Raw genomic sequence first — 26,910 nt, 5'->3', positions numbered from 1 at the left:
GGCGCGCACACGCTCGCCCGGCAGGATCGCACGCACGCCTTGTTTTCTTAAGAACCGAGACTCAAAGAACCAGTCGCTGAGGAGAAGAGAGCATGACCCGTGCCAGGTAGCATTGTCGATGCACTTTGTTTCGTTGCAATAAACAAACATGTCAACATTCTGGCTCTTAAAGTATCCCAGGTGCAGCTAGAGCCAGGGGAGATGCTTGGCAGCAAGCTCAACACCAGGGTGAGGGAGGTGCAGCCGAGCTTGGGAGGGGAAAAGGTCCTGCCAGGCTTTGAGTCCCTGGCCTGCAAGAGGACTCAGTGTCACATGAGCCCCTGAGTGGAGCAGAGATGGAAGGGCCATTTGCTCCCTTTCCGTCCCCTACGGCTGCGTGCTCTGTGCACTGCATGTCTTTTCAGGGCCTGGTTGGGGTGCCGAGAGCTTTATCGAGGTTCCTCCATCAGGCAAGAGCACCCAGGGCTGCGGAAGATTCCCCTGCCTTCTGTTTGAGGGCGATAGCTGTGCCGAGATAACCCCGCCATCAGATACTCGGTTCCCAACCCTGAGCATCTCTCCTGGCAAAAGACAAAGCAGCTCCCATCCTCAGGGATGGAGAAGCGTTCCTAAGCCCAGGCTCACCCTGTGCAAGACGTAGAGGGGTTCCTCCAGCAGGGAAACTGGGGTGCAGCAAGGAAAAGCCTCTCCAAGAGCTCTGCCGGGGCTGGCTTTGACCCTGCTCACTGCGAGACTAAACACTTGCTTAGCAAAGCTGCCGACAAGGGTCTCAGGGGGCTGCGGGCGATGTGTCATCCAGCTCCAGAGCCAGCCCCGAGATCCAGCGGTGTCACACAGCGAGTGGTTCCGCCGGGGGGTCCGGATCCAGCCCCCACCCTCCCCCTGGCTCTGTCCGGCCCGTGCCAAATCCCCCGCCGGGCATGGAGACGGCTCTCAGAGCCAGGTCCTGCGACAGAAGTTGCGTTCATCTCGCCTCCAGCCCATTGTCTTGTTTATTTGTTACGGTTAGGCTCCAATTAAGAGTTTGAGCTGTTCGGGGCAAGGACTGTTTCTTCCCATGCGAACGTGCGGTTCCCGCGCTGCCGAGCTGTGATGTGGTTGAGGACTTGCAGGAGCATCTGCTATTGCAGCAACAGTGCCCGGGGACAAATGCGTTTCAGATGGGCTCAGCTTTTCTTTCCGTGCTCAGGCCAGCGGCCAGCCCGGGACCGTGAGGAAGAGCCGCTGGCCGGCCCTTTGGACGCGATGTTCCCCTCCTCGGAGACCCGCTGGGACCCAGCTTGGGGTCAAGCCGGGCAGATCGTTACCAGTAGAAAGCAATTCTCAACTATTGAGCCTTGGGGGTTCATCCTGGATGGGGAAGGGGCTCAGCCAGGGTGGATGCCGGGGCAGGAGGGATGCTTCAACTGAGATCTTTCAGGCGAGAGCTCCGACCACCGTCTCCGGCCTTGCTGCCCACGGGGTGACCCCGGTTGGGATGCTCCTGCCGGCTCAGCCACCGGGATGCAGCCCAGGGCACCCAGCGGAGCCGCTGGTGCCCCAACCCTGCACCTGCAGCCCGTGGTGGGCAAGCGCGGACGGGCCGGTGGCTGCGGGGCAGCGATGAGGACCCGTCCGGCCGGGTTGTGCGCGACGTCAGTTAGCACATGATGCACGCCGCGGGGCCAAGGTCTGAGGTCAGTTAGTCACACCCAGGCAGCGGCACTGACTTCACTGTGGGCAGGAGCAGCTCCTCACGTACTGCACTCCCCGAAGGCAGCGCTGACCCTCTGCTCGGGGCCGCGCGCCGATGGTCAGACTGCTCCGTTATCGGGGCGCAGGCATCGCTCCCATCGCAACCAACAGCTCCCCGGAGCTCCTCTGGCTCTCTCCCCAGCCAAAATAGTTTCTTTGGTCCTGGCGCCGAAGGGGAGCTTCTAACAGAATCCTGCTGTTCCCACCGGGAAGCTGCAGTACCGGTCTTACCTCGGTGCTCGTGGTCGAGCTTGTGGGGTTGGCCAGCTGCCCCGAGCGCCGGCTGGGTGGGATCGGCCGCTGGTTGAGGTCACCGAAAGCCCTTTCCATCTCCCTGGAGCTTGGGACGTCCTCCATCCAGCCTGGCTCGCAGGAGCCAGGACAATGGCACGAGCTGGGGGCCGCCTCCAGCCCCAAGGCCAGGGGAAGGCGAAGGATGGGGTTTTGGGAAATTTAGGGTCTTGTCCACTCTTCAAACAGAGCCGTCTTTCCAGGGAAGAAAGAGTTAATCCTCTCCCGCTGCTAATGAGCCTTAACTGGGGAATGACCCGACACCGGGAGAAGTGAACCCATTGTCCTCGCCTGTGTTTGACTGTCTTCCAGGGAGACTCATGAAACGCAGAGCCCGGGCGTGAGTTCCCAATTTATGTCAGGAGGCTCTGATTTATTCTATTTATTTATTTTTGCCATCTGGTTGAGGAGGGACGTCGATCGCAAGCGTGAGAAATCCAGATGTGCTCAGCTCCTTGCCGCTGTGCGGGACCTTGTCCCCAGCCCTGCCCCTGGCCCCGCTGAGCTCAGTCTGAGCCCCTGGCTGCTGCCACCCCTCGTGGGATGGGTTGGTGGCACCTCCAGGTCCCCACAATGTCCCTGGCAGGGATGAGGTGTGGCTATTTGCAGACAGAAATGCTCAGCCTGGACATCCAGCGTAGGAGGTACAGGACCACGATGGCCATGGCGGCACCTGGTGTCCCCATCCGTGGGGAAGCTGTGACGGAGCAGCATGTGCTGCAGAGTCCAGCCCCACAGCACGATGCCCGTCCCGGAAGGATGATGCTCCAAGGCTGTTGCTGTGCAGCTTTGGGGAGGTTCTGTTGGTTTGAGGACATCGGATCTGGAAATGGGCCCCACAAATGGGCTGTGAACCCAGGCAACCGCCAGGGCAGTGGCACAGGGGACACCCAGTCTCCTTTTCCTGGTGGCACAATGGGATGAAGCTTAATCCTGATCCAGCAGGAGGTGTCCCTGCCCGTGGCAGGGGGGTTGGAACTGCGTGGGCTTTGAGGTCCCTTCCAACCCAAACCTTTCTATGATTCTATCAAAGCCGCCTTGTGCCCGGTGGATTGACTGCAGCACCCAGGGATGCCTCTAGGTGCCTGTTTTGGCTCAGCCAGTGCTATTCTGGGCTTCGTTCACCCCCACGAAGGGACAGTGGGGCTGGGCTGCAGCTGGGCACCGTTCCCCCTGCTGTCACGAGATGATGCTGTTTTGGGGGTAAATCGATGCCATGAAACCTCCCGCAGGAGCCGGGACACACAATCGGGCAGCATGACCCAACGGGGCAGAGAAAGAGGGGTTTTAGGGGGGACACTTGGATTTTTGTGATGAGTTTTCAGTCGGGGCTCCTCCGAGACACCAGCGATGATCACACAGGATCTTAGCTCATCCGCTTGCTGTCTCATGCCTGGGAGGTTTGGCTGGAGGCCCGAGGGCTCTGGAGGAGGAGGAAAATGTCATCATCCTGCTCCAACATCTCCTGGATAATCAGCCTCTTGTTAACCGATACAGCCCCATCCGAGATGCTCGGGGAGGACTGGAGCTGGTGGAGCCTTAGGTGGTCTTGGCCCCAGCAAGCTTTACTGAGCCTCTCCCAGGGCTGCTTGGGAAGCGGCTGCGATTTTATCTGCTCCCACACACACTTGCTTGCTTCCCTCTGCCTCTACCCAGCCGGCTTCGGCATCTCCCTGCACCCCCAGGCATTGCCAGTGTTACCAGAATGTGGCTCCCTGCACCGGGATGCTCCCCGTGCCAGGATGGACCCTGCACCGGGATGCTCCTCACACTGGGATGCTCCTCACACCAGGCTGTTCCTCACACTGGGATGCTCCCTGCACTGGGATGGTTCCTGCACCACGATGCTTCCCATACTGGGATGCTCCCTGCACCACAACACTTCCCATCCTGGGATGCTCCCTGCACCAGGATGCTCCCCACACTGAGATGGTCCCTGCACCACGATGCTTCCCATACTGGGATGCTCCCTGCACCAGGATGCTCCCCACACTGAGATGCTCCCCACACCACTTTCCTCTCCACACCAGGATGCTCCCCTCACTGTGATGCTCCCCACACCAGATTATTACTCACACCAGGATGCTCCCTGCCCCCTGATGATGCTGTTGAGCAGCCAGGGAGTGTGATTTAAGAATTCCCCCAGGGAAAACCCCTTTGCAATTAGCCATCCCGTGGGAGATGGGAAGGGAAAAAGGGGCAAGGAGACAGGGGATGGTGCCCCCCATCCCACAGTGATTTTGGGGCGTCTTTGGGGCAGCCCCGAAGGTGTTTTAGAGGAGCAGAGTGTGTGAGGGCAAGTGCAAAAGGAACCCAGCAAAGAGGAGCCAAACCCAGTCTGTTTCTGTTGGTTTATTTAAAAAAAGGGGGGGAAAGAGGTATAAAAAAATAAATATTTAAATAGAATTCTATATATATTACCACAAATCTTATTATTAATTATTATTATTAATTATTATTAATAACATTATTAAAAACCAGGTCAGAGCACTCAGTGCACGCTGGGCTTTCCGCCGAGGCAATAAATAACCCTCACAGCCCGCTCCGGTGCCAGGAGCGAGCCAGCGCCTCCTGCCACCGGCTGGGGCTCGTCCCCGCGTCCCAGCATCCCTGTGTCCCTGCGTCCCAGCATCCCTGTGTCCCGGAGCCAGGGACGCGTTCTGTCATGCGAAGCCCAGCCCTTGGCCAAGCCACTGGTACATTCAGAGCCCTTCCGATGGGAAAAGTACTTTTCCAAAGGGGAGGGACAGGCCCCCTGTGCCCCGCTGTGCCCATGTGGGGTGGATGGTTCCCCCTGCTGAGGCTCCGTCCCCAGGCAGTGGCCTCCTCCGAGACGGCGGGACCCAGCCCCAGCCACCACAGCCACCCCAGTACCCCCAGTTCAGCTCCTTGTTGGGGAGCTCAGCCCCGAAACGTGCAAGGCGAGTGTGTCCCCACCAGCCACAGCATCCCCGCATCCTTCATCCCAGGGAAGTCGAGGCTTTTGGGTGATGCTTGAGGATGTCCATGGGGTTGCTCTCCATGATGGAGGAGACCGAGTCCAGCCCCACCACCAGCCCTGCACCTCGTGGGAGGGTGGGGATGGTCGAGGCGCATCCTGGGACCAGCCCACACCCCGGCATCACCTCGGCTGCTGGGAGCAGGGATGCACTGCTGTGTCCTGCCACGTGCCGGCCCCAGCTCTGCTCTGCCCAGGACACACCAGGCTGTATTGTCCATCCCGCAAGGGGAAAATAAATTAGCAGGTGGTGGGACAGCACAGCTGCCTCGGCCATCCTCCCCGGCGGCTGGGAATGGGACAAGGAGCCGGGGCGGGTGCTCACGGGGGGCTGAGATGAGGTAGGAGGACACGGGCTGCCTGGGCGATGACCTGCACGTACTTCCTGAGCACCTGGCAGCCCTGCTGCTTCTTCTTGAAGGAGCTTTTGCCCTTGGAGCTCTCCCCGTAGCTGACGTCCACCTGGAAGATGTTGTAGTTCTTGCAGAGGAGGCAGGTGAGGTTGGAGATAAGGCCCCGAGTGGTCTTGGTGGTGTTGTGGAGCCGGTCGAGGAGCTCCTTGGCAGTGGGGTTGAGCTCCTCCTGATCACGTGTGATGTTCCCCAGCGAGGCGTTGAGGAAAGCGAAGAGCTTGTACATGGCCACCATGACCTCCTTCCTCTCGCTCGTCCGGTTGACGCGGAAAGCAGGGAAGAAGATGCTATTGGGGTTGCAAATCTTGTTGGTCTCGCTGCTGAATGGCTCTCCCTGGCACTTCAGCTGTGAGGAGAGGCAAATGTCAGAATCATGGAATCATAGAATCGCCAGGTTGGAAAAGACCCACCGGATCATTGAGTCCAACCATTCCCATCAATCACTAAACCATGTCCCTCAGCACCTCATCCACCCGTCCCTTAAACACCTCCAGGGAAGGTGACTCAACCCCCTCCCTGCATACCTGTCACCCCCATGTCCCCCCTAGCCACCTTCTGCCACCGTCCCCAACCCTCCCCCTCCACGCACTTGATGGAGCAAAGAGCCCCGGGTCCTGTCCCACTTACGTAGAGGCTGAAGAGGTCCTGGGCGGTGGCGTTGAGCAGCGCGACCTGCCTGCGTGTCTGCTCCTGGACGTTGGCACGGCACAAGCTGTGCCCGGGGCAGCCGGCGCCCATCCCCAGCAGCGCCCGCCCGGCCACCGGCCGCCGCTGCAGCAGCAGGAGGGCCACAAAGGGCACGACGCCTGTTTGGGGAGAGAGAGGTGGGCGTCATGGCACCGTGATCCACGGGGATTGAGCTGCCGATGCCCCCACAGGCTGGAGCATCCCATGAAGATGCCACCAACCACGGGCACCCAAGAGAAGAGCATCCAGCCAGCGTGGGGACCCATCCTGCTCACGTTGGGGATCCAGCTTGGCCGGCAGCCTCCACGCCCCATTCTTGCTTGTCCCAACGCCCCCGTCCCGCTCTCGTGCCCCTCACCTGCCCTCCGGCAGGCGCTCCCCCGCCTCCCTTCCCGGCGGGGTGCCCCGCGGCATTCCCACATTTCGCAACCGTCCGGTGACGACCTGGCAGGTTTAATCAAATATGCAAAAAGCTCTTTCCCCTCCGTTATCCTCATCCCAGAGCGAGGCCCCACCCCGGCTTCGTCTGACTCAGCGGGGCGCCCGCAAGGAAGCCTTCCCTTCGGCATCCCCTCGCTCCCTCCCGCCGCCGGCCCCACCGCCTGCCTCAGTTTCCCCGTTGGCGACGCGGGCGCAGCGCCGAGGAGCCTCGGGGAGAGACATCGCAGCTGCCGGAGATGCCGGCCAGGAAATCTCTGGATGCGGAACAAGGGGACCCTTGAGCCTCCGGCAGCTGGGTCGCCCCGGCATCGCCCTCCTGCCAGCAGGGTGAGAGCGGGGTGAGCCGACCCCCAATTCCTAGGGACCCCCAATCCCTAGGGACCCCCGCCACAAGCATCCTCACTCTGGGAGGCCAAACCACCTCTGCCACTGCGCCCAGCATCCTCGGGGAAGGGTACCCGAGGGGATGCCAGGGGACCCTTGCCCTGACAGCATGGGGACAGGGGTGCTGCCAGGAGAAGTCCCTGGGCCATGGCGAGCACCGAAGCTGCCTCCAAGGTGCCGGGTAATGCAAGCCTTTGCTTTATTTCCCCTGCTCAGGTGGGAAAGGACTTACCTGTGCACCTTGTGATCCCTGACCCACCGCCGCTCCCCTCCTCCTCCCCATCCCCCCCGATGCCCTGGGTGCTCCCTCACCCACCCCAAAACCTTCCCACCGCGTCCCCTCCGCCTCCTGCCTTCTGCCCATCTCACAGCTCAGCACCCACGGGGCTTTGGGGGGTCCCAGGTGGGTTCTGCCCCATGGGACCCCCAGCACTGGGGTGGCAGCAGCTCCTTCCAACCCCACTCCTGCACTTGGCATCCTCCCCATCCCTCCAGCGCTCCCGGCATCGAGAGACCCAGAAGGAGGAAAGGCAGGAGGTGGTGGGGGGGAATATATTAAAGAGCCAAAAAAGCATTAAAAAAAAAAAAAAGAAAGAAAAATGCCCCCCCCTTTGCTTTTTTTTTTTTTCATTTGGAAGCGTTTCCAGTTATATAAGTGTCCAGATGTTGGCTGCATCGCGCCAGCGCCGCGCTCGCTCCCCGCTGCCAATTCCCAGAGATGCTCATCCCAGGGGAACGCAGCTTCGCTCGGGCTCCACCAGCGAACCCAGACCCGCCTGTGCCCGAGCATCACCGGGAAAAGTTGGAGGGGAGGCAAAAAAAAAACACGGGAGGGGGGGGAAAAAAAAGGAAAATAATTGCCCCAAAGTTGGTTTGTTGTATTTTTTTTTTTTTACCTGCCGGTACGAACTTCATTGTGAGCCGCGTCCCGGGAGCGACTTAATAGGGATTGGTGTTGACAGAGGAGGTTTTCAGAAATTCATGTTCATACTGGGGGACTTCTCGGGGTTTATATACCGGTCCGGCAGCCAGCCTGTGTTGTAAGAAAGGGGAGGAGGGGGGGGACCGTGGGGGGGAACAGCACCACTATCGTTATTTCTATTGAAACTGGAAATCAGGAAGTCGAGGGCTTTGGAAATCCTGAATGATTCTTAGAAATAAACTTCTGATAAAGTTGATGTCACTGGGATTGTGTGGTTTTTGGTTTTCTTTTTTTTCTTTTAACGCACGGGGTCGGGGAGGTGGGTGGGAAAGGGATGGGGGGGGGTTGGAATTCCAGTCGTGTGTGTGTGTGTCCCCTCAACCTAGAGGGACGCGAGCGGCTGCACGTGGGGTTCGGGGGCGTCGCGGGGGGCGTCGAGGCGCATCGTGACTCACGAAGCCACAAGCACTTTCACCCCCACTCCCCGCGTCCCCCCTCTCCTCCAGCTGGGGCTTCCCCGCTGGAGGCAAGAAAGGAAAAAGGGAGGGGGGAAGAAATATGAATTTGGGGGTTTTGGGGAAGATGTGGAAGGTGAAATGTTGCGGGGAGGCAGCGACAAGGGTGTGAGACCCCCCGGTCACCGTGGGGTGGACGCGGTGGCACTGGTGTCCCCCAGCCCTCTCGTCCCTTAGGGGGAAAATATGAAAAGTGAAGGGTTTTGACTGGGAAGAAGGACAAACCCACCCAGGGGGAGAGGCCAGACCAGCCCCCCAGGGTTAACCCTTCCTCAGCGGGGCTGGGCTGGGGGGCGAGGGGCTCCCATCAGCACCGGGGGGCAAACACCCCAGTGTAGAGTTCAGCTTCTTGTGGGGATCCCATGGGACCAGGATGTTTGAGCCTTAATTTGGGTGAAAAAACAGGTTAAAGGGTTTTTTTGGCTTGTTTTTTTTTTTTTTTTTTTTTTTTGTTTGCCTTGTATATATATTTTCCCTCCGCAAGGGCACGGCCCAAGCTGGAACTTTTAATCAGGTTTAGCAAGTTTGCGCCTTGGCAGCGCGAACCCCGCGGGGTGACAGTCGAGGAACGGTGACGCAAGAGCCACCGCAAGCCCTCTGTCCCCTGTGGCAGTGGGGACACCACGGGGGGACAGCGGGACCCCTCTGTGCTGGGGACATGAGGGTCACACAGCCACCGCCTGCCTCAGTTTCCCCATGGGGGGCCAGCCTGGTGCTTGACCAGTAAACGCAACCGTAGCCTGTTTCAGCCCAGTTTAGCCTTACTGGGATGCACTGGGACACCAGGCAGCGAGCATGGATGGGGTTGGGGAGCCCAGCAAAAGCCAGGATGAGCCCAATGTCACCCCCACCCCGCAGCCTCCTGATTGGTTTTATTGGGGTGCAGTGAGGGGTGCATCACGTATCCATGGACAGCGATGGCCTGATGGACTTAATGAGCTGAGGAACTGGTGTTTCTTAATTAATAGCAATAGGGAACCTCCTCAGGGCTCTGTGTGTGTGCAGGGACTGAGCAGGGGTTCTGCCCTTTCCCAGTTCCCCAGGACTTCCCCGGGCCAGGACGATGTCTCAGAGCAGGATAGGGGGTTGGGGTTTTATTGATGATGGATTTTCTTAGGGGGAATAGAAAAGGGGGTTCCCCTCTGCTCCAAGCAGGAAAACCCAAATCCCTGCTCAGAGTGGCTGGATGGGGGAGATTTCCCAACGATGCCCAGGAAAATCCCCTTTCCCTGTTGCGTGGGGAGCAGGAACATCCCAGCACAGCTCCTGCATGGATGCCCCATGGGGAAGGTGGGATGCAGGGATGGGGTGGGATGGTGGCAGGGTGGAGGGGACCAAGGGGGGGACCTCGGGGGGCTGGGGAGCCACTGCAGGGAGCAGGGGGATGTGGGGTGTCCCCAGTTTGGGGACACAGAAGCCCTGCCTGGACAAATACTGCTGCCTGCTGTCCCCGCTGTCCCCATCGTCCCCACCGCCAGCCTGGCCAGGAACATGGGGACAAGCCCAGGGGGTCTGTTCCCACCACGGCTGCCCCCTCTGCCCTGTCCTCACCCCTCACTGTCCCCTCTGCCCTGTTCCATCCCATCACTACCCCTTTCCAGCCCCTCAATGTCCCTACTGTCCCCTCCCCAGCCCACCACTGTCCCCACTGTTCCCCCCCAACCCATCACTGTCCCCCCAGCACACCCCCCTCCCTCCCCATCCCTGTCCCCATGCTGCCCCCTGCTGCCCCGTGCCAGAACTAGCTGCTCCCCATCCCATAATTGCCCCCCACGCCCAGTCTGCGCACAGAACTGCCCCATCCCCATCTCAGAACTGCCCCCTCTCCCATCCCCATCCCATAATTGCCCCGTCTCCATCCCAGAAATGCCCCTTGCCCCATCCTCCCTCCAGAACTGCCCCTTCTCCAATCCCCATCCCAAAATTACCCCCGTCTCCATCCCAGAACTGCTCCATCCCATAATTGCCTCATCACAGAGCCTGCACCCAACCGTGTCACCCCACCAGTGTCACCCCCCCCAACACCCCACCTATGTCACCCCATTAGCATCATCCCACTAGTGTCATCCCACCACTGCCACCCCATTGATGTCACCCCACCACCTTCACCTCACCAATATTACCCCATTAGTGTCACCCCACTGATGTCACCCCATTAGTGTCACCCCCCTATCAGCACCCCACCCATGTCACCCCGTTAGTGTCACCCCATTGATGTCACCCCACCACTTTCATCCCACCACCGTCACCCCATTGGTGTCACCTCACTTCCACCACCCCACCAGTGCCACCTTCCCGGTGTCATCTTAGTGCCACCACCCCATAGCCAGGCATCCCACCGGCAGTGTCACCTCACAGGTGTCACCCCGCCAGTGTCACCCCGTCCCCTGTCCCAGCTCGGGGAGGACCCTGGCCAAGGGACATCCCCACCACGCGGTGGCTGCTCCCAGGGTGGCAGCTCGGGGTGGGCAGCAGGGTGAGACCCCTGTGGGCATGGGGACTGCCAGCATCCCTCGGGTGACACTCCAGCTGGGCTGTCCCCCCGATTTGGGGTCCCCACCCCTCCGTGTGGGTCACATACCTGCACCCTTCCCTCAGCCCATGCACGGTGCCTCCTCGTCGCAGGCGCGTGGGTGGCTTGGCAGGGGACAGCAGCTGGCAGGCGGTGGCACGGTCACCCAGGGCACCATAGGCCACACCGCGCTGCTTCATGGTGACATTGTCCCCACCTCGAGGGTCCCCGAACGGCAGCGGTGGCCGTCCCGGCAGCGATGCTCCCCACGACTGAGTCAGGCAGCGGTGCCGGGCGCACGGTGGGCATCGGCACACGGCAGGGAACGAGTGACTCTCTGGGGACACATGACCCGGTCTTAGGATTTTTGACTCAGCGGGAACGGTGGCAGCGGGGTGGCACGGGCTGCACGGTGGCCCTGGACAGGACGCAGGGACGTGGGGCTCTGGCTTGGCTGCGGTGGTGGCCTGGCTGTGCCGCGTTGCAGGGTTGTGTGACAGGTGGCATGTGGTGCCATGCCACGCTGTGCCAGGTTGTGCCATATGCCATGTCCCACTGTGTGCCATGTGCCACTGTCCTGTGCCACGTCCTGTGCTACATCCCACTGTGTGCCATGTGCCACTGTCCTGTGCCACGCACCACGCTGTGATGTGCCACGTCCCATGTGCCACTGTCCTGTGCCACGTACCACACTGTGATGTGCCACATCCCATGTGTCACCGTGCTGTGCCATGTCCTGTGCCATGTTCCACCATGTCCCATGTGCCACTGTCCTGCACCATGCCCTGTGCCACGTCCCACTGTGTGCCATGTGTCACCGCGCTGTGCCACGTCCCACTGTGTGCCACATGTCACTGTGCTGTGCCACATCCTGTGCCACATCCCATCATATGCCATGTGCCACTGTCCTCTGCCACATCCCACCATGTGCCCCTGTGCTCTGCCACCTCTCGTGCCGTGCCACCCCGTGTGCCACACCACATCAGGTCCTGTCCCACCACCCCTGCTGCCACCCCACTGCCCCGGCGAGGCCATCGGGCACAGTCAGGCCACCGGAACGCGGACACACGGACACAGGGACGCACGGACACAACCACTGAGGGGCCCGTGGGCCGAGTGCGATGCTTTATTTCCTTCTGTGATACAAAAAACAAGGTGCTCTGAGCCCACAGTGGGCACTGCCCTGATCACAGTACCAAAAATATCAATATTCATAAATAAAATCTCATTGCATCCATAGTTTAACGCAATACAAAAAAATTATCACAAAAATAGATATTTATATATTAAAAACTTGTCCTTAAATATTTCTTCCCACTGCAGGGATGTCTTAAATTAATCCCAAGATTCAATAAATATGATAACCACGCAAATATTAATGTATAAATTAGGGGAGAGGGGGTGGGTGCCACCACCCACCATCACAGTGCAGCGGCTGGAGCCGAGCCCCTGCGCGAGGGGCAGGGGGACATGGGGACACTGAGGGTACAGAGACACTGAGTGCAGGGGGATGAGGATAAAGTCCCTGAGGGAGCACAGGGACACTGAAAGCATGGGGACAGCAAGAGAATAGGGACACCAAGAGCATGGGGACACCAAGAGCATTGGGAGCTGTTGGGGGCAGAGGGAAGGCTGTCCTGCAGCCGAGTGGTGGCATGGGGACATCGAGCTTGTGGGGACACTGAGCACATTGGGACACCAAGCTCACGGGGACACTGAGTGTGCAGGGACATCAAGGTAGCAGGGACACCGAGCTCATAAAGACACCAGCTCACAGGGACATCAAGGTTGCAGAGACACCAAGCTGACATGAACACCAAGCTCACAGGGACACCAAGATGACATGGACACCAAGCTCACAGGGACACCAAACTGAGAGGGACATCAAGCTCATAAAGACACCAAGCTCACAGGGACATCAAGGTTGCAGAGACACCAAGCTCATGGACTCCACTCGAGACACTCCTTGGGGTCAGCAGGGCAGGGGTGACAATGCCGGTGGCACCAGCCGGTGATCCCTGTGGGCTGGGGCCGCACCCTGCTGGCAGCAAGGAGGGTGCTGGGCGAGTGGCTCTTAGTCAGGCTGGGTCACCAGACCCATTGAATCACTGGAAAATCCAGGCTCGGTGACAAGGGACGCTCCGTCCCACAGCGCTGGCACCGGGGGACACCCGAGCACACGGCTGCCCATGGCACCAAGGGTCAGCGCAGCGTGGGGAGCTGTTGGGGACACAGCGGGGCTGTCCTGCAGCCAAGCGGTGGCATGGGGACAGCATGGTCCCCATGGCAAGCTGGAGGGTTTGGAGATGCTTCGAGCGCGCTCGTGTGCTCAGCCAGGCAAGCCTAGAGGGGCTCTGGGGTGCATCCCGGCCTGCCGGCGGGTCTCCATCCCAGTGACAGATGAGGATGGAGTGGGATGGTGTGGAGATGATGGAGAGGGGACAATTCTGGTGGCGGCAGGGCTCCCCTAGGAGCGCGTGGACAGCCGCGAGCCCCGGCGAGCTCTCCACTTGTCCCGGCGCGCTCGGCGGCTCCTGTTCTCCATCTGGGCATTGAGCTTGGCCATGAAGCGGGCGTAGCTCCAGAGGATCCGGCACCCTTCCAGCTTCTGCCGGAACACCTTGGTGGGTGCCGTGGGGCTGGGCAGCGGGCGGTGGCCGGGCTGGGAGCTCGGGGCTGGGAAAAGTCCCTGCAGGTTGCTGAGGAGCCCTCGCACCTTCAGGTGGGTGCTGGCCAAGCGGCGAAGGATTTCAGCGCCGGGGGGGTTGAGGTCCTGCTGGTGCCGGATGATGACCTGCAGCGCCTGGGACATGCTGGCCATGGTCCCCTGCAGCCCCCGCAGCCCCCTGGGTCCCAGCACCGGTCCCCGCAGCCACTCGGGTGGGTGGTTGGTTCGGCAGATGTTGTGGATGGCCAAGCGCTGGTTCTCCTCCTGCCAGGGATGGGGTGGGAAAGGTCAGGGATAAGGGGTGGGAGCAGCACAAGGACACTCCCGCCAGCTCTGTGTCCCCAAAGAGGGGACAGGAGCCACTTCTGGCCCAGGGAAGGGAACTCACATAGAAGGTGAAGAGCTCCTGTGCGTCCTCGGCCATGTGCCTCACCAGCGCCTGGACCTGCTGTAGGGTGGGGGGCTGCAGGGGACGCCCCCCCTGGCCCGGCACAGCCCAGAGGATGAAGAGCCCTTTGGTGACAACTGTGGAGGGAGATGAAGGACATTGGGGCATCACTGGGTGCAGGGAGGCAGCCTCTTCTACCCAACAGAAAGGCACAAGCTCACCAGCTGCAGGGAGAGCTACCCAGCCCCACAAGCCCATCACCCTGGCATCAGGCCTGCAGGCAAGGACGGTGTGTGCCAAGAACATGCCCCCCAGCACTGTGTCAAAGTCTCTGAGCCAGCCCTTGTGCCAAAAGCCTGCTGGAGACCTGGCAGGGAGGAGGAGGAGGATGAAGATGCCATCACACAGCCCAGCAGTTGCCCCAGCAGCTCCCCCTGTCAGCGTTGCCACCGCAGAGGAGGGGACAGCGGTGACGTTCCTGGATCCAACGCCCCTGGCTCTGCCCGGACACTGTCCCAGCCCTGCTGTCACACATCACCACGTGCCAGTGGTGACTCTGGATGTGGCACTGGACCAGCATGTAGCATCCAGACCTGCTGCAGGGGTTGAAGGTCCTGGGCAGGGTGCAGGATCTGGCCAGCAGTCCTCAAAGTGTCCCCAAATCATGTCCCATCCTACCCATGCCTCCCCTCTCATCTCTGGGGATGAAAGGAGCCCCTGTGGGGTGCCCAGCCCTGGGGATCCATGTGCAGGAATGTCCCTCTGCCACCAGTCCCCAGAGCGTGTTCCATCCCTCCCCTCCCTTCTCCCCCAGGGGCGAGAGAAGCCACTGTGGAGCACCCATCCCTGAAGCTCCACGTGGAGCGATGTCCCTGTCACCCTTGGGAGGTGACACAGCATGGCACGGGGGGGAAACAGCCTGGCTGACAACTCAACTCAACCCCGCCGCGGGCCCTCCCCACCACGCTCCCTCCCGTGGCTCCCGGCACGGCGGGCGTGCGAGCGAGAGGGCAGTTGCGGGACGCGGGCACACACCTACCTGCCAGCACGCCCAAGGGCGGCCCGGGACACCGCATGGCCGGGGGAGGCTGTTTCGGCTGCCGGGCGCGCGAGCCACTTCCTTACTGCTCGCCCGATGGGGAAGCTCGCCTTTTAAAGAGCACCCATTCGCCCCCACCTCCGAAGGAGGCACCCAAACCCAACGGAAAGGCAGCAAGAAGTGAAGCCGGGCCCCGGGGGCCAATGAGCGGGGTGAGCCGCCCCGGCGGGAGGAAATGATGCCGGCCAGACGATGGGGTTGTTCTTCGATTCAGTTCCTCGAGGGAGTCCCGGTGGGTCCAGCCCAAGGAGCCCATGGTCCAAGTGGTCATCCTAGATACAGCCGTGCTGGTGCTGCTGGGTCTCCACCACCCGGCTTCTTGGGAAAGAGCCACTTTGTGTCACCCTGGTTTCGCAGCTCAGTGCTGGTTGAACCGAAAAAAGCGTTGGCTGCCCTGAAACCTGAATGCAAAAGTGGGGAGGGGAGGTAGTGGGGCTGGCACGCAGGGACAAGGACGTTGGCCATGTGGGGGACACCGATCATTGCATCATGGGATGGTTTGGCATGGAAGGGACCTCAAAGCCCATCCAGTTCCAACCCTTGCCATGGGCAGGGACACTTCCCACTGGATCAGGGGCTCCAAGCCCCATCCAACCTGGCCTTGAACACCTCCAGGGATGGGGCAGCCACCACTGCTCTGGGCAACCTGGGACAGGGCTCTATCCATCTGCTCACACCCACCCAGCCACCACCAGCTGGGGGAAGAAACATAACCACCCCATGCTGAACCTCAGGTTGTGCCATCTCAGGTTCAGGAAAGATTTCTTCATGGAAAGGGTTCTCCAGCTCTGGAGTCCCCATCCCTGGACGTATTTAGAAGATTAGCAGACGAGGCTCTCAGGGATCCGGTTTAGTAGTGGGCAGGTGTGGTTGGGTATGATGATCTCCAAGTTCTTTTCCAACTAAGCGATTGCATGAACGAGCACAGCAGGACCCATGTGGGGATGCTGGGTGTTGCTCAAGGGCGTGAAGGCGAGGGCAGCGGAAGCCTGGAGCAGGCAGCGATGCAAGCGATGCTGCCCTTGCTGTGTCAGGTTATGCAATAGCACCGTGGGAGAGCCCGGTTCACGCGGCCCCAGCGGCACTGCCAGGGGGCTGGCACAGCACCCGCACAGCCAGTGGCACCAGGAGCAAAGCCCCTTGCTCCCCTTCCAGCTCCCCTTTCCCAGTGGATGGAGCCCAGCAGGAGCTGGACACCAACAGGACCTTCCCCCCCAGCCATAAACATGAACATATTTCATCAGCATTTTGAGACGTGCTGCGATCCCGTTGGGTTTGGTGACCACGAGCAGCTGCCAGCACGAGCAGAGGGAGCCGCCCCGCGCCAAATCTGCACATTCAGAGGGTTCAGCGACGGCGCAGGGGGACAGCCCAGAAATAACATCTCCAAGGCGGAAGAGCGCACCCGTGACTCACTTCCAGAAGAAGAAATGTTTTCTTTTTCCCCAAATTTTCCCTCCCCAGCCACCCTGCGACCGGCAGGACTCCCTGATCTGCTTCCTCCACCAGCTGCCTCTTCCTCCTCCTCAGGGCATCCCTGGCAGAGGTGGCAGCTGGGCCAGGTTCAGTGGGGCTGGGGCAGCCCTGGAGGCTGGAGGAGACAGGAGAACATCATCCTCTCTCCAAACCTTCTTTACTGAAGTAGTCTGTCCATCTGTCTAGCCAGACAGGCTGTTAGACATCTGTCCAGCCATCTTCCTGTTCATCCATCCATCTACCCATCCATCTGTCCACCTGTCACCTTTCCATCCACCTGTCCATCCATTCTATAAAATGAACCATCTGTACATCCATCTACACAAACATCAGTCACATTCATCCATCTGCACATATATACATCCACCCACCTATTCATCTATCTATCCATCCACTTGTCTATCTGTCCACCTATCCATCCATCCATCCATCCATCTACCCCTTCCACCCATCCACTTGCCCATCCATCCACCTGTCTGTCCATCCATCCATCCATCCGACCATCCATCCAACCACTTGGACATCCATCTACATATCTATTCCTCCATCCCTCCATCCCTCCATCCACCTGTCTGTCCATCCATCCATTCGACCATCCATCTGACCACTTGGACATCCATCCACATATCCATCCCTCCATTCCTCCACCCCAACCATCCATCCAACCACCTGGACATCCATCTACATATCCATCCATCCACATATCCACATATCCATCCATCCATCCATCCATCCCTCCCTCCATCCATCCACCTGTCAATGTCTCCCTCCCTCCCTCCCTGACCCAGTGGACCCTCCAGTCCATGCGATGCAATTGCAGAACCTCTGGGCACCCTGGCCAGGCCAGCAGGACCCATGGACAGAGCACACCCGCCCTCTGATCCCCGATGGCCACAGGTGGCCCCTCCACGTGGCACTGTCACCTCCGAGGGCTCCACGCAGGGTCCCCGCCAGGCCAGGCAGAGGTGAGCCCACCACAGTGGAGGAAAGCGGGTGGTGGAGGACTATGCAATACCCAACGGTGACAAAAATAGAGCCGGTGACCGCATGGGCCAGCTGCAATTTCTTCATTGCTTTGGCGCACGTCACCAGCGTCTCATGACTCTGGACAAGAGAGCGAGACAGGAAAGAAAGCGCTCGGGGAGGTGGCAGGAACCCGACAGCGTGTGAGCGTGTGGGAGCTGATGCAGGGAGGACTCGGCTGGGACCCCGGCACGCTCCCACCCGCTGCACGGGAGAGCGGGGGGCAGGTTTGGGGGGGACAGGATGGGAGCAGAGCTGCGTCCCCCAGCGTCCTGAGCTGCACCGAGCTGTCTATCCAGGGGGAAAGACCTCAGAGAGGTCTCTGCTGTGCTCTCATTCCCACCCAGTCTTGCCTGTTGACCAGGTGCGTCCCCAGACACCACAGGAGGGGACAGCCCCCACCCCACACACCCCACTTTGCTTGGGGAGATGACACGGGGACACTGCAGTGGGGACATGCCCTGCTCTGGGGTCAAGTTCAACCCCTCGTGCCTCAGTTTCCCCATGGGAGCTGGCCCAGCGTGGGACTGGGCAACAATGGGGCTCGTGCCTCAGTTTCCCCCTGGGCTGGTGACTTGCTGTACCGCAGGCTTCACCCCTTTTGTCACCCAAAACAGGTGGCACAGGAGTTGGCCTCATCCTGGTCACCTTACGGCGGGGACATGGGGAGCATCACATCCTTGTGCCACATCCCAGGGACCGGCCCCGGGCCACACGAGATGTGTAGAAATAAAAATAATAGGACTTTTATTGACTTATCAAAAACTATGTGAAAATACAACTTGGGAGGAGTCGGGGGTCCCCGTTGTCACCCCCCAACACGCCAGGGCCCAGGCAGGGGCGTGGGGACACCCTGGAGGGGACACAGGGCTGGGGATAAACCGCAGCCCTCCCCCATCTTAGCTTTGGAGATTTTTGGGGTGTCCGTGGGGAATGGGGGTCTGGGGATGCTTCCACCCGGTCCAGGGGCACTGGAGAGCATCACGGTCACCCCACCGCCACCTACGTGGACACCAGGCACGGGGACACGTCCCACCACCCCCAGGCTGTCACCAGCAGCCCCATGGTGCCACATCACCACGTCCTCCCACCAGCAGGTCCCTGGGGTGACCCACTCAGCTCCTGCGGCACAGTGGGGGCTGCTCCCTCCCCCCGCAGGACACTGTCCCACTGCCACCGCATCCCCAAAGCCACCGCGTCCCCACCCGTACCCAGGGGGGAGCCTTAAAATTAAACCAAAATGAATCTAGGAGTGGGGATGACCCCAACCATGCCACCATGCTGAGCCACCGGGTGTGGGGACAGCCAGCTCCTCTCTACCACCGGGTCACCAGGTGTGGGGACAGCCGGGCACTATCTGCCACTCTCCTGGCGCTGCTGCAGCAGCTGGATGACCTCGGCGATGCCCTCCTCGGGGACCTGCCGGGGGCACAAAGAATCATAGCATCATAGAATCACCAGGTTGGAAAAGACCCATCGGATCATTGAGTCCAACCGTTCCTATCAAATACTAAAGCAAAGAGAGGGGGGTCATCCCCAAGGAGGACCCCAGGGGACCCCAGGGAGGGGTAGGGGCTCACCAAGGCGTGGTCAAAGTTGAAGGTGCTGATGTAATACGCTGAGATGTCGGCGGCGGCCAGCGGCTCGGCGATCTGCGCCACGATGCCGCACTCGTCTGCGGAGGCGAAGGGTGAGAGGTGGCCACGGTGGGGACACGCAGGGAGAGCGTCACCTCCAAGCAACCCCCTGGGGAGGGGGAGGATCGGATGGGGTGGTGGCACAGGGTGGGTGACGGCCACTGCGGCCACACTCACCGAAGCCCAAGGGCTGCCCGCCGATCCGCACCATCCGCCACAGCTCCCCTGTGGAACTGGTGAGCAGCAGGTCGCTGGGGAACCTGAGAGAAGAGGGGATGGTCTGGATGTAAAACCCCAGCCCAGGGTCTCCAGCCCCAGGGATGGACAGATGGACAGCCAGCCAGAGGGACAGCACCTACCGCTTCTGCGTTTCAGCATCCATCACGATGGAGATGTAGCCCTCGATGAGGGAGAAGGCAAAGAAGGTGATGGAGTCGAGGTCCTGGCTGCTGGCACCTGCCTCCCTCGGGGGGCTGTGGAGCAGGGAGAAGGGGAGAAGAGGGGTGCAGGGAGGGGTCAGGACCCCCAAAACTGGGAGGAGAAGGGCTTGGTGGCAGCACAGATCGTCCTTGAGCATTGTGTTGGAATGCTGGGGGTGAGCAGTGGCTGGGAGGAGAGGTATGGAGAGGAATGGGCCCCTCACCACAAGAAGGATGTTGAGGCTCTGGAGCGAGTCCAGAGAAGAGCAACGAAGCTGGTGAAGGGGCTGGAGAACAGGCCTTATGAGGAACGGCTGAGGGAGCTGGGGGTGTTTAGCCTGGAGAAGAGGAGGCTGAGGGGAGACCTCATTGCTCTCTCCAACTACCTGAAAGGAGGCTGTAGAGAGGAGGGAGCTGGGCTCTTCTCCCAAGTGACAGGGGACAGGACGAGAGGGAATGGCCTCAAGCTCCACCAGGGGAGGTTCAGGCTGGACATCAGAAAAAAATATTTAACGGGAAGGGTCATTGGGCACTGGCAGAGGCTGCCCAGGGAGGGGGTTGAGTCACCTTCCCTGGAGGGGTTTAAAAGGCGGGTGGATGAGGTGCTGAGGGACATGGGTTAGTGACTGATGGGAATGGTTGGACAATGATCCAGTGGGTCTTTTCCAACCTGGTGATTCTATGATTCTATGAATGGGTGCTACCCACAGGGTCAGCACCGGGCTGGGGTCAGTGGGTGCCGGATGGGGATGACACCAGATTTCGGTGCATTCCCAAAACACCACAGTGTCTCCAGAGCTGGAGGGTCCCACCAGAATGGACCTCATCCCAGAGGACACAGGGAGTCCCAGCCAGGAGCATCCCCTCACTGTTCCCACCGGGCTTTTTCCATCCCCCTGCTCCCGTTTTGCAGTCGCCCCTCCTTGGATGTTGCTGCAAAGGGGGGTTCATCCCCCAGGTCACCTTGGGGCTCACGTGGTGGCAATGGGAACAGTGGCATCCACGTGGCTGCAGCCCCCCCAGCACGTTCGGGAGGGTAAAACCAGTTTGTAAAAGGCACCCAGCGCCCCAGAAGCCACTGGGAGCAAGGAGAGGACACGTCTCGGCAGCTCAGGTGGCACCGGGTGAGGGGCCACCAGTGTGTCCTCGTCCCCAGACCCACCTGTGGGAGTAGAAGAGGACGTCGATGAGCATGGTGGCGATGGCAGGCAGCGTGTCAGGGGCCACCGTCAGGACGCAGAAGCGGGTCTGGGGGCTCTGCACGGGGTGCAGCGTGGGGCTGGCAGCTGGCAGGGGGATAGCAGCCGTCAGGCTTGGGGACAGCTTGGGGACAGGGCGGCAGTGCCACCCCGTGGCCACCGCAGCCCCGCAGCCCTCGGGGTGCAGAGGGGTGGCCCTGGGGGATCCCCATGGATTTGGGTCCTGCGGGTGGGAACGGAGCATCCTAGCAGGGATGGGGTGGCCCTAGGGACCAGGGGGACCCTGTGTCACTCACCCGGCTTGGGCTTGAGGAAGCCGTTGCTCACGTCATCGCAGGTGACAGGGACGCACTCGCCACTCTCCTCCTTGTAGATGTCGAACTCCCCTGCCAGCGTGTGGATCACCACAGGCAGATCCCGCTCACGCACCTGCCCAGGGGCACGGGATCAGGGCAGAGAATCATAGAATCACAGAATCACCAGAATGGAAAAGACCCACTGGATCATCGAGTCCAACCATTCCTATCAAACACTAAACCATGTCCCTCAGCACCTCGTCCACCCGCCTTTTAAACACCTCCAGGGAAGGTGACTCAACCACCTCCCAGGGCAGCCTCTGCCAGGGACCAATGACCCTTTCCATGAAAGTTTTTTTCCTGATGTCCAGCCTGAACCTCCCCTGGCGGAGCTTGAGGCCATTTCCTCTTGTCCTGCCCCCTGTCACTTGGGAGAAGAGCCCAGCTCCCTCCTCTCTACAACCTCCTCTCAGGTAGTTGCAGAGAGCAATGAGGTCTCCCCTCAGCCTCCTCTTCTCCAGGCTAAACACCCCCAGCTCTCTCAGCCGCTCCTCATAAGGCCTGTTCTCCAGCCCCCTCACCAGCTTTGTTGCTCTTCTCTGGACTCGCTCCAGAGCCTCAACATCCTTCTTGTGGTGAGGGGCCCAGAACTGAACACAGGATTTGAGGAGCGGTCTCACCAGTGCCGAGTACAGAGGGAGAAGAACCTCCCTGGACCTGCTGGCCACGCCGTGTCTGATCCAAGCCAAGATGCCATTGGCCTTCTTGGCCACCTGGGCCACTGCTGGCTCATGTTCAGTTGCTGTCAACCAACACCCCCAGGTCCCTCTCCTCCAGGCAGCTTTCTAGACAGACTTCTCCTAGTCTGTAGCTGCACAGGGTTGTTGTGCCCCAAGTGCAGGACCCGGCATTTGGCCTTGTTAAACCTCCTGCCGTTTGACTCTGCCCAGTGGTCCAGCCTGTTCAGATCCCTTTGGAGCCTCCCTACCCTCCAGCAGATCGATGCTTCCACCCAGCTTAGTGTCGTCCGCAAACTTGCTAAGGGTGCACTCGATGCCTTCATCCAGGTCATTGATAAAGACATTGAACAGGGCTGGACCTGCATCAGCCTGGCACTGCCACCCCCCCCCCAGCCAGCCGGGGACAGCGGCATCCCCACCCCAAACCAGCACCTCGATGGGAGCCAGCGTCACCGCACTCACCAGGATGAAGTCGGTCTGGTAGGTGGAGAGCATCAGCACCGAGACGTGGTGCTCGGCCAGCGGCGCGATGACCGACCTGGCGATCTTGGTGACACCGGTGGCTTGGCAGCCGGAAGGCGCCCGGCCGTTGGAGACGACGCTGAGCACGAGCCATGTCGAATCCGCCACCTGCATGAACTCGGAGGGCGGCAGCTCTGCAAGGGATAAGGGGAAACTGAGGCACGGGGCTCCCTGCCTCGCCAAACGGCGTCTGATGCCGCACCCAGGGCTCATGCGGGCTCAGGCACCACACGAAACGCTGTCCCTCGCGAGATGAGCCGGCTCGGTGAAGCCAGGACAGGGTCAGCCCCAAGCATGGGGCTGGAGATGCAGATTTAGGGGCGCAGGCCAGCGCCATCCACAAGTGGAACGAGCCAGACAGGGCTCAGCCACTCCTGACACTGAGACAGCGCCTGAATTTGGCCCCAGGGATGATCAGGGCCAAGGTTACGACCCCCTCAAGCCCAGCACACATCTCTCTCCCCTCCCCAGCACCCCAGGCTGGGTGCGGGGGGGTGTCAGGGTGCCCTGCACCCCAAAACCAGCCCCACTCCGTGCCCCTTGGGAGCCCCAGCCCAGCATCCAGCAGCAAGGATGGTTGGAGGGTGACAGCAGTCACTGGAGGGGACAGGGGAAGGGCCATCCGGTTGTCCTGAGGGTGCCAGCACCCTGTGCCAACCTAGCGGGGAGCGGCCGAGCCCGGGCTGGCCGGGGTCCAGGGCTGCTGCCCAAAAAGCTGCTGGTGTTGGCAGGGAGGGCGAGCGCCGGCCGGTCCCTTCCTGCCCCAGCACGGCGAGTACAGGGTTTCACTCACTCGTTCCCCCGTGCTGCGCCCACCGTCCTGCCCAGCAGAGGGGCTGGCACTGCCGGGGTGCCCAGGATTCCTCCTGGCAGCCCCCCAGCACAGGTACCCCCTCCTCCTTGCTCCATAAGGGTCTCCAAACCACTCCCCATACCCAGCAAAGGCGGAGACAGCATCCATGGGACCCCTTGCCACCCCATAGGGCAGGGTGGGCACCCAATGATGGAAGGCAGCACCCATGGGACCCCCTTCCCACTCCATAGGGCATGGGAGGCACCCCATGATTGGAGGATGCACCCATAGGACCCCCTTCCCACCTCGTAAGGCAGGGTGGGCACCTAGTGATGGGAGGATGCACCCATGGGACCCTCTTTCCACCCCACAGGGCAGGGTGGGCACAGAAGGGGTCCCTGCTCTCCCCACCCAGCAGAGGTTTAGGACCCTCTTCCCACCCCACAGGGCACCCAGTGGTGGGAGGCAGCACCCATGGGAGACGGCCCCACGCACGCACCCAGCATCCCACCTCAGCTGAGAAAGGCAAACTCATCGCACCAGTGGGGGGTGGGGAGGTGGCCCCAGGGGGGGGTCTGGCACCCATCTAGGGGGTCACCATCGCGGGACGGGCTCCGCACCCCACTCCTGACCCACGGCTCGGGGCAGGGTGGGAGCGGGACAAGCTCTGGGGGCCTCGGCGGGTGTTCCCAGCACTTGTTCCTGCGCAGGAAGCACCAGAACAGCCTCAGCTCTGGCCAAGGGCCATGGGGTGGGGTGGGGGGGACACATGGGGACATGGTCCCAGCACTCGTCACTTAATTGCTTTTCAACACCACCCTGCGAGCGCACAGGGGGGACCCCACTGTCCCCATGCCACTCACCCTAGGGCTAAATTCTGATCCCCATGGGAAGAGAGGGGGTGCAGCTCCCCACCTGTGGCGGGGACCAGTGGCAGCTCCCCACCAGCATCCCACAGCGGGGGGACGCTGGCAGCCCCCCAGCCCCGGGGCGGGGGGACACGGCCCAGCGGGGCTGCCGGACCATTGTTCGCTGCTTCCCGCTTTCCCCTTGGGATTGAGGAATATTTGTCCGCGGGCCCCGAAATAAAACAATACGTGGGGAACAGCTCTGGCTCTGGGGGGGCAGCTCGGCCCCACGGCCCCTGCCGCAAGCGGAGGAGGTGGGAGCTGGATCCGAGCGCTGACCCTTGCTCCTTGGGGCACGGCCAAGGCGATAAGCAGTGGCCGGCTCCTGCGGAAGGTTTGGGTGTGGGGAGCTGGGACAGGATCCGGACCCTCCAGCACAGCCCGTTGGGCCGGTACCCCCGGCAGATCCAGCGCTGGGGAGAACGCTCAGGCTCTGGGTCACCGGCACCAGGGATGTCACCCAATGTCACATCCCAGCGATGGGGGATGGACTGGAAAGGGCTCAACCCAGGACACCCCAAAACTGGGTTCTTGGTGCCAGGGGGTCATCCCTGCCAGCCTGGGAACCTCAGCAGAGGAAGGACGTGGAGTCTAGAGGAGGTCATGGAGATGATTAGAGGAATGGAGGACAGGCTGAGAGTTGGGGTTGTTCAGCCTGGGGAAGAGAAGGCTGCGAGGAGACCTTAGAGCAGCTTCCAGTACTGAAAGGGGCTCCAGGAAAGCTGGGGAGGGGCTCTTGATCAGGGAGGGCAGGGATAGGATGAGGGGAATGGTTTTCAGCTGCAAGAGGGGAGATTGAGATGAGATTTTTCGGCAGAAATGTTTTGCTGTGAGGGTGGGGAGGCCCTGGCCCAGGTTGCCCAGAGCAGTGGTGGCTGCCCCATCCCTGGAGGGGTTCAAGGCCAGGTTGGATGGGGCTTGGAGCCCCTGATCCAGTGGGAGGTGTCCCTGCCCATGGCAGGGGTGCAACTGGATGGGCTTCGAGGTTCCTTCCAACCCAAACCATCCCATGATGCTATGATTCCAGCTCCCCAGATCGAGCAGCCAGGCTTCCAGCCGGCACGGGGCTCCCCGCAGCCTGGTCCCACGACTTGGTGGAACCACAACTCGACCTGGGAGAGGGATTTTAGGGCAAAGGCATCTGCTGGGCAAGCCGGTACAACCCCAGCGCAGGCGCCACGGGGCTGGGAGCTCCACGGCCGGGTGCCCCGGGGATGGGCACGCAGCAGGGAAGCTTGGCTACAAGCTAGGACTCGCTCCCCGTGGCCCAGGCACGAAGCATCGCGGCGTGGGGAGAGCTGAGGACGGACACAACTCGTGTCTGCAGTGGCAAACCCCACCCGGTACCTTTGAAGCCCTCCTCGTCCAGCATGATGGTGTAATCCTCGGGGGTCTCTGTCAGGCTGAAGAATTTGCACCTGGAGGAGAAACCGGCTCCGCTGAAGCCCAGCCCGGTGCCTCCCGGAGTTAGGAGGAGGAGGATGGAGGAGGATGGAGGATGGAGGATGGAGGGGAGGAAGGCGGTACCTGCAGCGCTGAGGTAGGAAGAGCAGCTTGAGCAGCGGGTGGGTGTAAAGCCAGAGCCCGCTCCGTGCGAGGCTCAGCACCCGCACCCGGTGCTCTAGGATGTGCAGATCCATGGCCCGGGCAGCCACCGCCCCGACGGCCCCGACGGCGGCTCCGGGACCGCCCCGGGAGAGAGGAGGGGCGACCGGGGAGCGGGGAGCGGGACCGCCCCGGGACCGCCCCGAAAGAAAAGGGGTGGGTGGGATAAACACCGCCCCGGGACCGCCCCGAGAGAAGGGGGGAAGGAAACACCGCCCCGGGACCAGGGAGGGGCGACCGGGGACCGGGATCCGGGACCAGCACCGCCCCGGGACTGGGACCACGATCGCTCCAAGACCCGGACCAGGACCAGGACCGCCCCGCAGCAAAGGAGGGGCAACCACCCCCCCGGGACCGGTGCCACTGAGGGCACAGCGACCACAGCCCCGGCCCAGAGCCCCGCGGTGCCCGCAAAGGATCCAGCCTGGAGCCGTGGGATGCCTGGACGGTGCCCAGGTTGGAGCCTGGAGGAGCCCCGACTGGCCCGAGCCAGAGCATCTGGGTACGAGGACCAGAGAAGAGCTGTTTGACACCTTTGCTGCTGCCACAGACACTGGGGCTGAGGGCATCCTCAGCTAGTGTGACAAGACACTGAGCTGTGTGGCACGGTCAACACGCTGGAGGGAAGGGATGGATCCAGAGGGACCTGGACAGACCAGAGAGATCATAGAATCATAGAATCACCAGGTTGGAAAAGACCCATTGGATCATCGAGTCCAACCATTCCTATCAAATACTAAGCCATGTCCCTCAGCACCTCATCCATGGGGCTGTGTTAACTCCCAAACACAAATACACACTGGGCGGAAAATGGATTGGGAGCATCCCTGAAGAGAAGGACTTGGGGTGCCGGGGGGTGAGAAGGTCAAAAGGAGCCACCAATGTGCGCTTGCAGCATAGAAACCAGCCGTGTCCTGGGCTGCATCCAAAGCAGTGGGATCAACAGGGCCAGGGAGGGAATTCTGCCCTTCTGCTCCACCCTGGTGAGATCCCACCTGGAATCCTGCATCCAGTCCTGGAGTCCTCAGCACAGGAAAAACATGAAGCTGTTGGAGTTACTCCAGAGGAGGCCATGGAGATGATCCGAGGGCTGGAGCACCTCCAGTATGAGGACAGGCTGGGAGAGTTGGGGTTGTTCAGCCTGGAAAAAAGAAGGCTGCAGGGAGACCTTAGAGCAGCTTCCAGCGCTGAAAAGGGCTCCAGGAAAGCTGGGGAGGGACTCTTGATCAGGGAGTGCAGA

The 26,910-nt window shown here is 61.0% G+C and overlaps 3 protein-coding genes across 4 annotated transcripts; all 3 read right to left on the bottom strand.

Moving 5' to 3' along the window:
• Window positions 1–4,452: 4,452 nt before the first annotated feature.
• LIF (LIF interleukin 6 family cytokine) lies at window positions 4,453–7,945 on the bottom strand. Its single transcript, XM_069870861.1, has 3 exons — window positions 7,845–7,945; window positions 6,064–6,242; window positions 4,453–5,782 (listed from the first exon to the last, which is right to left on the bottom strand). The coding sequence occupies exons 1-3, from the start codon at window positions 7,861–7,863 to the stop codon at window positions 5,345–5,347; spliced, it is 636 nt and encodes a 211-aa protein (XP_069726962.1). The 5' UTR covers window positions 7,864–7,945; the 3' UTR covers window positions 4,453–5,344.
• A 4,978-nt stretch (window positions 7,946–12,923) lies between these two features.
• Window positions 12,924–15,465, bottom strand: OSM (oncostatin M). The gene is made up of 3 exons (XM_069870919.1): window positions 14,993–15,465; window positions 13,954–14,090; window positions 12,924–13,829 (listed from the first exon to the last, which is right to left on the bottom strand). The coding sequence occupies exons 1-3, from the start codon at window positions 15,027–15,029 to the stop codon at window positions 13,365–13,367; spliced, it is 639 nt and encodes a 212-aa protein (XP_069727020.1). The 5' UTR covers window positions 15,030–15,465; the 3' UTR covers window positions 12,924–13,364.
• Window positions 15,466–18,281: 2,816 nt separating this feature from the next.
• CASTOR1 (cytosolic arginine sensor for mTORC1 subunit 1) lies at window positions 18,282–25,772 on the bottom strand. Of its 2 annotated transcripts, none has more exons than XM_069871002.1 (9): window positions 25,593–25,772; window positions 25,413–25,483; window positions 22,305–22,498; window positions 21,103–21,235; window positions 20,770–20,893; window positions 19,548–19,661; window positions 19,366–19,448; window positions 19,109–19,226; window positions 18,282–18,961 (listed from the first exon to the last, which is right to left on the bottom strand). In XM_069871002.1, exons 1-9 carry the CDS (start codon window positions 25,703–25,705, stop codon window positions 18,868–18,870), a joined length of 1,044 nt encoding a protein of 347 aa, XP_069727103.1. In that variant the 5' UTR covers window positions 25,706–25,772; the 3' UTR covers window positions 18,282–18,867. The 2 variants fall into 2 exon arrangements, with proteins under 2 accessions (XP_069727103.1, XP_069727102.1); XM_069871001.1 differs by having other exon boundaries at window positions 18,282–18,970; window positions 19,132–19,226; window positions 25,593–25,771.
• Window positions 25,773–26,910: the final 1,138 nt, after the last annotated feature.

Source organism: Phaenicophaeus curvirostris, chromosome 17 (assembly GCF_032191515.1).
Source record: "Phaenicophaeus curvirostris isolate KB17595 chromosome 17, BPBGC_Pcur_1.0, whole genome shotgun sequence".
Lineage (NCBI taxonomy): Eukaryota > Metazoa > Chordata > Aves > Cuculiformes > Cuculidae > Phaenicophaeus > Phaenicophaeus curvirostris.
Note: the sequence above shows the minus strand (reverse complement) of the source record. Positions and strands in the feature narration are given on the sequence as shown.

Coding starts and splice junctions, on each gene's coding strand:
- LIF (XM_069870861.1), bottom strand. Junction 5,783..6,063: donor AGGACCTCTTCAGCCTCTAC/GTAAGTGGGACA, acceptor CTCTCCTCACAG/CTGAAGTGCCAGGGAGAGCC.
- OSM (XM_069870919.1), bottom strand. CDS start 15,029: ATGCGGTGTCCCGGGCCGCCCTTGGGCGTGCTGGCAG. Junction 14,091..14,992: donor GCCCTTGGGCGTGCTGGCAG/GTAGGTGTGTGC, acceptor CTCCCTCCACAG/TTGTCACCAAAGGGCTCTTC. Junction 13,830..13,953: donor AGGAGCTCTTCACCTTCTAT/GTGAGTTCCCTT, acceptor CATCCCTGGCAG/GAGGAGAACCAGCGCTTGGC.
- CASTOR1 (XM_069871002.1), bottom strand. CDS start 25,705: ATGGATCTGCACATCCTAGAGCACCGGGTGCGGGTGCTGAGCCTCGCA. Junction 19,662..20,769: donor GTCCTCTTCTACTCCCACAG/GTGGGTCTGGGG, acceptor CCTGCTCCACAG/CCCCCCGAGGGAGGCAGGTG. Junction 18,962..19,108: donor AGCCCCTACCCCTCCCTGGG/GTCCCCTGGGGT, acceptor CAGGTCCCCGAG/GAGGGCATCGCCGAGGTCAT.